Here is a 12507-nt window from a genome sequence, read left to right as displayed (position 1 = left end):
CCCCCCCCCCCAGGTTGTAGACATCTTCCTGCCTCAGTCTCAGGAGTGCTGGGATTACAGGTATGAGCCACACACCGAACTCCATGTCTTAATGAACAGGGATAATTTGAGCCTACCCTTTATTTATTTTTTTCTGATACTGTTATTTGTTGAAGGTTATTTTATGGCTGGCAAGATGGTTCACCAGGTTAGGGCACCTGGAAGCAAGCCTGAGACCTGAGTTCCAGCCTCAGGGCCAGTATGGTGGTAGGACAGCACGCCCCCAGCTCGTCCTTTGGCCTACACAAACACACACACCATGACACCTATATCCCCACACACATACCCATGCACACACAAAAAAATAAAATTTAAAGGTAATAAGAGAGACTAAATTTTGTTTTGTTTTTTTCGACGCAGGGTTTCTCTGTGTAGCATTGGACGTCCTGGAATACATTCTGTAGACCAGGCTGGCCTTGAACTCAGAGATCTGTCTGCCTCTGCCTCCCAAGTGCTGGGATTAAAGGTGTGCGACACCACTGCCCGGCTAAGACTAAATCTTTTAATATGATTAAAATTATACCAATCTGTCACTGGTGAGGAGCCGCCATTGCCTCAAAGAGGAGTAGAGATGCAAAATATGCTAAGGACCTGGAAATGCTCTCCAGGGGACTGGTCCAAGCCGACTCATCAGAGAACAGAAAGAGCTTGGTTTGAGTCCTGTCAAATATTCTGTGTACAGATGACTCAAGAAAACTACCTGAGTAGCGCTGCGGGCAGAGGCGGCGGTGGGGGTGGGGACTTGGGGGTAAGGAAGAGTAGTTTAGCATACCTTTGATCCCCCAGCACTAGGGAGGCAGAGGTAAGGTGGATCTCTGTGAGTTCAAGGCCAGCCTGGTCTACAGAGTGAGTTCCAGGACATCCAGAGCTACACAGAGAAACCCTGTCTGAATGAATCAATCAACCAATAAATACATAAATAAATATATCAATAAATGAATAAATAAATAAAATATTTAAAGAGAAAAGAAAATTACCTGACTCATTTGTTGAGCCATCTTTCCCTCCATCCTCCTGCCGGTCTGTGCACTGACCACCCAGGAGGTCTCGCAAAGCCACTCCAACTCGCCTTCTTTTAGGCAGACCACAGCGTACCTCGGCTCTTCCCACAAACTTTCCCTTGTTACCTTGACACATCTAGCTCAGAATGGACTTTAAACACAGGGTCTCTAGAGGCTACTTCGACACAAGGGTCCCTGCGGGAAGGGACGCGGTATCTAAGCCCCGCCCTCCTTACCGGAAGTTCACCTGTTTCAGGTGAAGACCCTCTTAAGAGCTACAGCGCGGTGACCCCAGTTACGGCCACTTCCCACAGCTAAGGCCTAGTGTGTCCAACAACTCCCCAAACCGAGAAAAAGAAATAGCACAGCACACTTTCTTTGGCAAGAATTTTCCGCTCTTTGCCAAGTTCCACAGTGTAACCCCCACCCGTCGGCGTGCAAAACAGACTGGGTCTCAATACCGTCGCCTCAAGGTGTCCAAAGGCGCTCCGGGGACATAAAGGGCCCCCTTTCTACGACAGAACCAAGTCCCACCCGCGGACTTCCTGAGTCGGAGGATTAGGAGGCACAAGGGCGGCCAGGGAGGGAAGGCGCCCAGATGGCAGAGGTAAGAGCTAAGCCGCCAAGGTAACGCGCTCCAGACGCCGCTGGCGACGCGGGGTCCCAGGACGCCGGGACGCCCGGCTCTGCGTCGAGGGGCCTCGCACGAGGGTCCGGGATCGGTGTGCTCGCTGCGTCCCCCGCACCCGGCCACGCCAGACACCTGTTCCCTGCTCCCGAAAGCCAACGCGACTGTGCGAACCCGAGTCCCGAGTCTGGTAATCCGGGGGGCGGGACAGGAAAAGACAAGTTCTCAGCGCCACTTTCTACAGGTGTCTTTCCCCCGGGACGAGCCAAACGTCGGAGATCGGGGCGAACCGAGCAGACCTGGGCGCTGCCCTCTCCGACCCGCCTGGAAAACCCGGGGGACTCGGATCCTCGCGAGCCGCGCCGCCCCTAGCGGTCCGCACCCCCAAAGGGCCTGTAAAGCCAGGTGGGCTCACCTGCGATCGCCGGCCGGGCCCTGCCCGAGGCCTCGGCGTCCCTCAGCGGCCGTCACCCACCACTCCGGCTCCCTGCTCCGGCCCACGGGCTGCGGGGCGGCCGTCTGCTTCCTGCTCACCTCCGGCGCGGCGAGCGGAGGGAGGCGGAGCCGCCGCGATTTACATACAGGGCGAGCCTGTCGAGCCCTCGCCCCGCCCCGGCCCCGCCCCTTAGGCTGAGCCGACGGGGCGGGAGCGCATCCTGGGAGTCCTCGAGGGCGGGGGCCGCTCTCCAGCCAATCGTGGCCCCGGTAGTGCGGGGCGGGGCAGCGGTGAGACGCCGCACCTAGCGCAGCACGCCCGACCCCGCCTTCACCTGTGCGCACCTGGTCACAGGACTGCTCACTACTCTAGGTGTCCCACCGCCTCCGGGAAGAGGAAGTAGTCCCTGGGTGCTTTCCAGGATGGACGCGACTCCGTGCAGGCAGTGGACTTAAAAAGCACAATAGCCAAGCAAGAGAGGGTGGTGGTTGGGGGTGGGGGCAAGGCTTCACTTCCCTCCCGCGGGCATAGTGTCCAGTGAGGGGCATAGCTAGGCTGGATTCTCAAGAGAGCTTTCCATCCAAATATAAGGACCAGCAGATTCAGGTTTCAGACCCACGAGTAAAGTGGTATGGGAACGAAGACGTAAAGGCGAACCCCCAACCACTACTCAAAGCCCCCTGACTTCTGTCTTCAGAGGGGCTGCCGGAGCCTGAGGTTCAAGGGGGTCAGCCAAGCTAGTTTTAGCTCAAGCTGAGGAGGGGCCTAGAGTAACAAGCTGGGGACTAACCTAACTGTGAGTGGACCCTCAGAGTGGCTTGGGTACAATGCAACGGAGTCAGGACTCTTAGTCACCCTCCTACGACCACCCAGCTGTTGGTCCTCAGGGCAGGACCAACAGATTGGACTCTTGTCTCATTGGTATTCTTCGGAAGTCCATCAACTCCAAGTTCAACTCCCATGTGCTCTCTGGTCCACCAGGGTTCTCCTCCCCAAGAATGGACAGTCAGGAATGAAGGGAAGGGGTAGTCCAGTATATTCAACCACAGCAGAAAATATTTTTTTTTTTAATGGCTTTGGCTTTATGGCACGAAGCAGGCACCCCCTTGAATAAAGGCACAGAGTCCTCTCTTCTAACCCAACTCCTGGGCCTCTGAAAACAAGTCCTGAGTTCCAAGGGCAGGTCACCGCCAGGCAGCACTTCCAGGCAGTGGGCTTGAAAGCACAATAGCCAGGCAAGAGGGCGTGCGCTTCCCTACAAACAAAAGACACCCAGGACCATAGACCCCAATGGCCTGGACAGTTCCAGGTGAGTTCTGTATGAGAGACAGCTGACACAGTCCCTGAGAGCAGTCCAGGTCCCCCAGAGAAAGTCATCCTCAGAGCTGTATTCAGTGCCCCAGGTCCCTGGGCAGTGTGAAGTCTCTGAAGCTGTAGAAGGAGATGTCACCGTGATCCACTACAGCAAAGATCAGGGGAACGTCCCCGCTCTGGTAGGTCAAGCGCTTGAGGCTGCAGAGGTCTGGGACAGGTTCATCGAACCTATGGGAATGAAGATCAGACTGAGACCTAGAAATAGGCCACCCATTGCCTTCCAGGGCAGGAAGGCTGTAAGACAAAAGCTAAGGATACGAGAATACTGGTCTATGGGCTCTGCTTTCTGCAAATTCCATGGCTTTGAGGAGTGCTTCAGGAGAGCCCCAGAATAGAGGGATAGGAGGTATGGGTTCTCACCACTCTTAGCCAGGAAATCCCTCCAAATCAGTTCCTTTCTACTGAGTGAGCCCAGGACTACGGTGGAAGAGAAGGACTACCCCCAAAAGCCAGTAACATGGACAAGGATGGGACTATTGGGTTCCCACGGCAGCAGCCAGCCACATGGCCGGGCACATTTAACCCTTCTGGACCTCAGATTCTTCTCAGGGACCGGCAAACCGGTGGCAGGGGTCAAGGGATGGCTAACAGCAGCCACACTGCTCAGTCATCTCATACCCACTAATGCACATTCGCACATAGGGTTTGCCGGGGTTGTTTTTTCGGAACGTAGCCACAGCGTCAGCCTGGTAAACATCGAAGCTGATCTCCAAGCCTCCGGACTTCTCTAGCAGCCTGTAAGCCAAGTAAGAAACTTTAAGACAAGGGCTCTCTTCTCCTACCTCCCTTTACACTGAACCTTTTCCTATTAATAATTCTACAAAGCAGCGTCACCGGGGATATAGCCACCATCTTGTCATTTTCCCCTTCCCCGTCGCTGGGAGCTAAGTATGTAGGTAGGTGTCCCAGGAGGTGACGCTCTGACTCACACCTAACTCCAGGGATCAAATCCCAGCTGTTGCTCCACCTGGCAGCCAGTGTCATGGAGACAGTGAGCAGGGCTGGCACTCACCGGTAACCTCCATCAGCAAGGTGTGTTGTCTGCAGTACAGAGATGCGTTGCAGGACCTCGGCTACAAGATGTTGAGGAAGGGAGTCAACCTTCTACACACTCCCGATACTGACAGATCTGCTACCCAGGTTAGGATCACCAGATCTACCAGAATGTGTTTAGTGTAAGTTATGCTCCACACAGTGGCGGTACTTAGAACATGTTTATCTGGTAACTCTACTCAACTCACCTACAATCTACCATATTCCCACGATGCCTTACAGAGTTCTGCGTCTGTCACTACACTTAGCTCAAGCCACATACTAAGTTCCATGTGTTCATAACCGTGAGAACAGTGAGCTTTGCTATTATTTGGTTAGAATGTCTCACTGTGGTGTCAGTTTGTTTCAGCTAACAGGCTGTGGGAGAGGGGAAGCCCATGACTGGCTGCTGGCAGAGCCATCCAGCAATCTTGGGTATGGCGTTAAGGATGCAGGCATAACTTTCAGCCCCCACAAGTATCACTCATCAGGAAACTGTCCCCCATGGCTGCTTCTGCCACCACCTACCTAACAGCCTGTATAGGTCCCACTCCACTGCACAGCCTTCTCTCACACCTCAGGCCTTCGCCAGCCCTCATCTAACCATCCATTTCAAAAGTCTTTCTCTGCTCCCGATAGCCTACAGCTAAGGGTATATATAGCTCAGGGTGAGGAGATACCTGGAGAATGAGGTTTATCAGGGTTGAGCAAGGGGGTAACAGACTGGCCCCACAGGTGTGGAGGCCGGGGCTGGCTCTCCTGCATCTGTCGCCTCTGCAGCAGGTCCTTGTACTCCCGCCAGCTGGAGCAGCCCTGCACCTCGGGATCTGCGTTAACATCCTCCCGGAACTGCTGGAACTCTGCTTGCCTTTCCCGGTCTCGCCGGGAGAGCTTCTCCCTCCGCTGGTTCAGCTTTTGGCACCAGGACTCAGCATCTGTCCCCCGCCCAATGACATTGGCCGGGAGCAGCTCTGGAGCTGGAGCAGGCAGGAGGGTGTGGCGACTATCTGAGGCCATATTGGGGAATGAGATCTGCTCAAAGTTCCAGCGTAGCTTAGGGGTCCCCTCGGCTCCATTCTCTATTTTGTCACTCTCCTGGCCACACCCCACATGTTCCCTGGCCAGATCAGAGCAAGGCTCTGAGGACCCCAGAAACTGCAAGGGGAGCTCTGAGCCCTGCCCGGGGCTTGAGTCCTGAGGCTTCTCCTCTGGGTATTGGCTACTCTGGTCACAGGCAGGTGGGCTGGAGGCTGCCAGGCTGATGGGTGGCGGGGAGTTCTGCAGGGCCTTGGGCTTCTTATGAACAGACCTTAGAGACATGGGAGGAAAAGCAGCACATTTGCCCCTTGTTACTGTCCCCAAGACACATATGTTCCACCGGAATTGAGGTGTACCCTCCGCTGTCTCCTCAGGCCCCTTCTTAAGCCCACGTGCTCCCTGGGGGCGGCAGTAGCAGGTGAATTACCGACAGCTGGGACTCCTCTTCCTCTTACCAGACCCGTCCTCCAGGCACTGGGCATAGCCATCCAAGTTAAGCTGCCGCTCATACGGTGACACGACAGAGCTGTGGGTAAGAATAGGAGGCGGGCAACGGGTCCATTCTCTCAGGCTGCCGCTGCAGCAGATGGGATTTGGGAGGGCGTGGCCAAGAAGATGAGGCAACGGTCAGAGGCAAAGCCATACCAAAGGAAGGGTACCTGGGAACAGCCACAAGGGCCTAGTCACACACCTTTGCTCAGGTCCCCGAGTGTCTGACCATGCTCCTAAAGAGCCGGCAATACATGTTTAATAAGGCTAGAGTACAGCTCACAGGGAGAGTGGCAATACGTGATTAACAAGGCTAGGGTACAGCTCACAGGGAGAGCTTTTGCCTAGGAGCTGCAGGGCCCTGGCTTCCATCCCAGGCACCCCAGAAAACAAATTATTAATCATTGGTAAGAAAAACTTGGAAACTACAATAAAAGCAGAGATGAAAATGAACACCTTGAGGCGGGCGTCGGTGGCGCACGCCTTTCTTATAATCCCAGTACTCGGGAGACGGAGGAGAGTGCGGCTCAAGTTTGAGACCAGCTTGGCCTACAGAGTTCCAGGACAGCTAGGACTACACTTAGAAACCCTGTCTCAAAAATCAAAAAAAAAAAAAAAGAGGAAAGAGACAAGGAGGAGGAAGATGAGAGGAAGAAGAGGAGGAAAACAAAAACAAACCACTGGAGTTTCCACGGGGAACACTTTCATTTCTTTTCTTTCTTTCTTTTTTTTTGTTCTGTTTCTTCCTTTTTTTTTTTTTTTTCCATTTTTTTTTTTTGAGACAGGGTATCTCTGTGTAGCCCTGGCTGTCCTGGAACTCACTCTGTAGACCAGGCTGGCCTCGAACTCAGAAATCCGCCTGCCTCTATCTCCTAAGTGCTGGAATTAAAGGCATTAACCACCAGTGCCCGGCTCTTTTCATTATTTTTTGACTTTTTTTTTTTTGAGAGAAGGTATCACTATGTAGCTCTGGCTGTCCTGGATCCAGGAAGGCCTTGAACTTACAGAAATCCCCCTGCCTCTGCCTCTCAAATGGTGGGATTAAAGGTGTGTGTACTATTCCCAATAACTTTTTATTTCTTGCACACACTTACTACAACTTTCTCTGTATGTTTTTTTCTTCCCCCTGAAAAAGTTGACACTGCACTAACATACTGCTTTAGAATCTTCTCTCCCTTACTCAGCCATATTGTATGGTCTTGGGCCCTTCCCCCTTCCCGCTACAGCATTCTTCCCTGCTCCGAGGTAGGGGAGGGCTATGTGACAGAGAGGGAGCACACACAAGTGAGCCTTGGGTCCCAGGGAGCTGGCTCTCTTGGTTTTTTGAGACAAGGTCTCTAGTTGGCTTACAGTTCATTGATTAAGCTGGGCTGGCTGGCTGCTGAGCCCCAGGGATCTGCCTGACTCTGTCCCCCTAGTGCTGGGAATACGAAGATGAACACATGGCTTCTGAGGGACTGAACTCGGGTCCCTTGTGCTTGCAGTGAAAGGACCGAGTCTCCTCCCTACCACTATGAGTTCTTATGGCTCCCAATGCTGCAGGGTTCAGGTGCAGTACAGCCAGAGTATCTATTCACATTATATCTAAATCAATTAAAATTATGAAGTGAGACTTTCAGTCCTATGGTTACAGGACCTCGGCCACTAGACAGCACAGTACATCTTATTATTACAGCAAGTTCTATGTGGTGGCACTACGTTAAGGGAGAAACCAGGCTGGTGGGATGGCTCAGTGGTTAAGAGCACTGACAGTTCTTCCAGAGGTCCGGAGTTCAATTCCCAGCAACCACATGGTGACTCACAACCATCTGTAAAGGGATCCCATGCCCTGTTCTGAAAACAGCTACTCTCACATACATAAAATAAATAAATATTTTGTGAAAGAAATAAAAAAGAGAGAAACCAGTTTGTATGGGTAGGTCTCCATGGCTGAGCCGAGAAGCTTCCCAATTACCAACTTCGCACGCAATTTTGTGGGTGTTCCTTGCTACATAAAAGGAGGGTAGAGGCTGCGATTTAGCCCTGGTCTTCCCCAGCCATGAGGTCAGGGCCTAGCAGGTGCTCAGTACTATTGCTGAGTGATAACGTACCTCCGGAGAACTTCTATATTCTATACACAGCCTTGCCTGTTCCCCTAGGACAGACCAGACCCCACTTTCAGAGACTGAAAGTCAGTGTTGTAGAGCTTTGGGGACAGACCTTGCACCTGCATAAGCTATACCAGTCTCTAAGTGTGGTTCAGCAAAGCTGGACCACTGAGGTAATGAGGGGAGATCTAGCCCAGCACAAGAAATGTGAAACCACCTCAACTGTAAACCCCACACCCAGTCCCTCACTCATGTGCATGCTTCCCAAACTGACCCACACGTCTGCATGCCACACGATGGCGGTCATAGTTCTTTGTCTCGATGCTCACAGTGAGCTGAAGATATTTGGTCATCAGCCGAGCTGGGTTCCAGTTTCACAACCCAGGGGAAAGTGCAGTATTGGAATTCATCCCTACACGCCTCTCTCTATTGACCACCTCTAGCTCAGCCCCAGGGAGCTGGTACTCAAGCCAAAAGCCCCAGGACCACCGTGAACAGGAATCCTAAGACTTACCTTAGCTGGAACCGACGAACCACATAGCCCAGTCTCTTCAGGTGGCTAAAGACCTTAAGAGAAGAAAAAGAGAAATCTTTGATGTTCTTTCTGTTTGTATGTTTGCTTGAAAGGCTCTTGCTATGCAGCCCTAGTTATCCTGGAGATATGTACATCACATTGGCCTCAAACTACTCCAACGTAGTATTTCTCCGTCTACCTTCAAGTACTACAATTAGAACATTGTCAGCGGGACTGTAGAGATGCCCGTTTGTTAAAATAAGTTAGTACTTTCTTTAAACACAAGTTGTAGTGACAATTCTGGGATTTTGGCTTCTTTAAAAAACACAGAAATACTATGACATGTCTTTGAGTTTTGTTTTCTTTTGTTTTTTCGAGACAGGGTTTCTCTGTGTAGCCCTGGCTGTCCTGGAACTCACTCAAACTCAGAGATCCGCCTGCCTCTGCCTCCCAAGTGCTGGGATTAAAGGCGTGTGCCACCACTGCCCAGCCAAGTCTTCATTTTGATCCCAGGTGTGGGGCTCCAGCTGCTCTGGCCCATCCACGGCCGCTATGGTTTGCCTCAAGTTCTAACAGAGGCGTGGCATTTGCCAGCTGCAGATCGTTTTTTGCAATTGTGTAATATTTGAAATTCTGGGAACTTTTCAGAGGGCAGGTAAATGCTAGGACCCCAAGAGGTGGAGTTGGTGATCGTTAATCTTTCAGGAGGTTGCTTGCAGTTTGTCGGAAATGCTCAAAGAAGAAACGAGAGAGAAATTACATTCAGAGTTCTCTCTCTCCCCCTCTCCTTCTTTCTCTCCTAGCTAGTGATAAGGGATGAAACTGGGGGCATAAAGGGTGGGAAAAAGAAGAATCCACAAAGTAGCAAAGACAGCTGCACAAAGCCATTTCCTCTACCACCCAAAACCTCCCTCCTATAAAGCCCCTGGTTTCAAACCTTTGGGACTGCTTGGAACACATTCCATTATAAATATCATCCTCACCAGGCCTGCTGGTCCAAGATTGTCATCCCAGCTACTAGAGAGGCTGAGGCAGGAGGATCACAAACTCATGACCAGCCTGGGCTACAGAGTGAGTTCAAGGCCAGCCTGTGCAATTTTAGAAGTCCTTATCTCAGAATATAAACAGAAGGTAGAGGCTACAGCTCAGTGCCAGGGTGTTTCCTAGCATGCATAGCTGCTGGCAGCCCTAAACATAAATAAACACCGGGCGGTGGTGGCGCACGCCTTTAATCCCAGCGCTTGGGAGGCAGAGGCAGGTGGATTTCTGAGTTTGAGGCCAGCCTGGTCTACAGAGTGAGTGCCAGGACAGCCAGGGCTCAGGGCTACACAGAGAAACCCTGTCTCGAAAAAGAAAAAAAAAAAAAAACATAAATAAACAAACACCGTCTTCCAAGGAGATTTCAGTCGTTCAATTCTGTCTCCTATTCTGGGCACGTGAGTTGTTTAATAATTTACCAACAATACAAATCCCGCAAACTTGACAATCTCCGTTAGAATAGAAGCCCGTGTGAGCACAGGCTGTCTCACCTATAGCCCTAGCTTGTGGCTCTGTGCTTGCAGCCTCAAAGGTACCTGTCACTACTCACTGACTTGGCAAACAGGAGGCACCTTGGGAGGCAACTGATACCTGATACTGCAGGAAACTCAAGGTGTCCTCGGTCAGCAGCAGCTGGTAGGCCTCTTGGATAGACAGTGGTAGGTCTTGATAGAAGAGCTGAATCGAACCCTGGAAGTGGACCAAGAGCTTAGCTGTGTACCCTTCCTGCAGTGCCCAAGCCAAACAGGATCACCTTCTTGGCTCTGACCCTTGCCTCACACACTCAAGCATCACTCACTGCATGACCATGACCAACAATGAGAGGATTAGAATCCCTGCTGTCCAGTGGTACTCTTTCCTGTTTTTAAAGTCCGCATATAACTTCACTGGCAACCTGAATTCTGAATTCCTCCTGGTCCACCAAACCGCACCCTTCCCATTCCGTAGTCGGAACCCCTTCCCCACGTCTCCAGGACCCCACTTACACACTCCAGCAGATACAAGGCCTCTTCGGGGTGAAGCCGCTGCCGTCCTTCCTCCGAGTAGCCCATGGTCTGCCAGAATTTCCCCTGTGCGGCAGCAGACCAAGTGTCACAAAGCAGCTAAGCGGACAGAGGAAGGGGGTCCCCCAGCCGCGGAGATGCCCCGGCCGCTCACCGCAGGAGACGTCAACTCCACAAAGCCCTCTTCTGGTCTCCACTCCGCGGCCACCAAGCTGCCCCTGGCGAGGAGTGGGGAAGGGGCGTCTCGGTCTGCGCGGGCAGTCCCCGGCCTCCGCCCACCCGGCCCGGCCCGGCCCGGCCCAGCCCCTCTCACAGGCGCTCCACGCGCTCCTCCGCCAGCAGCTGCCACAACTCCTGGCGACACAGGCGCAGCCGCTCCGCCTGGGCCTCCGAGCCGTCCGGGAGGAAGTCCTTGGGGCCATGCGACCGCTGGGGCAGCTTCTGGGACCGCGAGCGCGCGGCGCGGAGCTCCGAGGCGCTGGGGAGAGCCGGGGACACGTGGTCAGCACAGAGGCCACCCCGCCCGGTCCCGGGTCCCACGCACCCCACGCCGTCCCCCAGGCCGGGCAGTACCTGAGCACACGCCCCGCGGGGACCTCCACGGACGCGGGTTCGGGTTCGGGCTCCATCTGGCCGCCGTCTGCGGCTGCGCGCGCACCGCGAAGCCCCGCCCACCCCGGCCTTCCGTGCGGTCCTAGCGCCGTCGGGCCGCGCGCCGCTCCTGATCGTCAATCCGCTCCGGAGCCACGCGCCTTCCTGCCCGTCCCGTGTGTGTCCTAACCCCTGTCTGCACACGGGTCGATGTGCAGGTTTCTAGATGTGCAAAAAACTCACCTATTCTGTTTCCAGCGCTTCTGGGGGCTCCTCTTTTGTTTCTTGTTTATTTGTTTGTTTGTTTGTTTGTTTTGCAAGACTTGGTTTTCCCTGTGTAGCCCAGGCTGTCCTGGAACTCACTCTGTAGACCAGGCTGGCCTCGAACTCAGAAATCCTCCGGTCTCTGCCTCCCAAGTGCTGGGATTAAAGGTGTGCGCCAGCACTACCTGGCTCCTCTCCTCTTTAGCAAAACTTTACCTGGTGTCTGGATGTAGCGTGAATAATCAGAGACGTCACTCTCACCTCTGCAGCCCTGAATGCCTTTGCGTCCTACCACGAACAGGAAAGAGATGCGTAGAGAGAGAGCAGCAGTGAGCCCTCAGATCCCGGCTTTGCAAACTGGAGGCCGTATGGGAATGTTAGGCGTGGTCCAGAGACTTTCGGAGTTTCTTTACGGTGGGCCAGAAAAAGAAATCCTTTCTTAGGGGCTTGGAAGCAGGGTTCAAAGGCCAGGGGTGGCGGCGCTGTCCGGCTGTCGCTGGTGCTGAATCGCCACCCCAGCCTCCCTCCAGAAGCACCTCCTGGAGGCTGGGGTCCCCGCCGTGACATCCCGGGTCGCTCTGACGCTCGCCACTAGGTGGCACCGTTGCTCCAGCCAGCAGCTGTGGGACTCTGAGCGAGGACGAAGGTCGCTGGGGGCAACCCGGGAAAGGATGGGGAGAAGAGGAAATGGTCCCCGCCCCTAGCGGGGGTGCTCAGGTTCAACTGCCAAGACATCCTATTTACATCTCTCACACCCCATCCTTTGGTCTAGACCAGAGCCCAGCTCTCTCGGGACCCCCAGACAGGACACAGCAGCACGAAGCCACATCCACCTCGCCTCTCACCCGCCACTTTGCACCCCCCAAGCGGCTTCACCTGCGCGCATGCGCCGATCCAACCGGGGGCTGGGATCTAGACTGGCTGGCGGGGGCGGGGCCTAGCGAAGAGGGGGCGGGAACCAGGGTGCTGATT

The 12507-nt window shown here is 53.7% G+C and overlaps 2 protein-coding genes across 8 annotated transcripts in view; both read right to left on the bottom strand.

Moving 5' to 3' along the window:
- Window positions 1–2227, bottom strand: part of Llgl2 (LLGL scribble cell polarity complex component 2) — a 35104-nt gene extending 32877 nt beyond the window's left edge. For 3 of the 5 annotated variants that reach the window (XM_031353012.1, XM_031353014.1, XM_031353015.1), the window contains exon 1: window positions 2084–2227. The gene's annotated coding sequence lies outside the window, so the exon portion shown is untranslated. The remainder of the gene's footprint in view (window positions 1–2083) is intronic. The other 2 variants (XM_031353016.1, XM_031353017.1) reach the window with 1 other exon arrangement.
- A 911-nt stretch (window positions 2228–3138) lies between these two features.
- Window positions 3139–12412, bottom strand: Tsen54 (tRNA splicing endonuclease subunit 54). Of its 3 annotated transcripts, none has more exons than XM_031355155.1 (11): window positions 11254–12412; window positions 10994–11158; window positions 10835–10898; window positions 10663–10746; window positions 10268–10366; window positions 8639–8691; window positions 5976–6125; window positions 5191–5819; window positions 4491–4551; window positions 4097–4213; window positions 3139–3646 (listed from the first exon to the last, which is right to left on the bottom strand). In XM_031355155.1, exons 1-11 carry the CDS (start codon window positions 11307–11309, stop codon window positions 3496–3498), a joined length of 1629 nt encoding a protein of 542 aa, XP_031211015.1. In that variant the 5' UTR covers window positions 11310–12412; the 3' UTR covers window positions 3139–3495. The 3 variants fall into 3 exon arrangements, with proteins under 3 accessions (XP_031211015.1, XP_031211016.1, XP_031211017.1); XM_031355156.1 differs by having other exon boundaries at window positions 5976–6074; XM_031355157.1 differs by lacking the exons at window positions 3139–3646; window positions 4097–4213 and having other exon boundaries at window positions 4524–4634.
- Between the last annotated feature and the right edge of the window lie 95 nt (window positions 12413–12507).

Source organism: Mastomys coucha, unplaced genomic scaffold (assembly GCF_008632895.1).
Source record: "Mastomys coucha isolate ucsf_1 unplaced genomic scaffold, UCSF_Mcou_1 pScaffold5, whole genome shotgun sequence".
Lineage (NCBI taxonomy): Eukaryota > Metazoa > Chordata > Mammalia > Rodentia > Muridae > Mastomys > Mastomys coucha.
The sequence above is the reverse complement of the archived record's forward strand: the minus strand, read 5'-3'. Positions and strand labels throughout refer to the sequence as shown.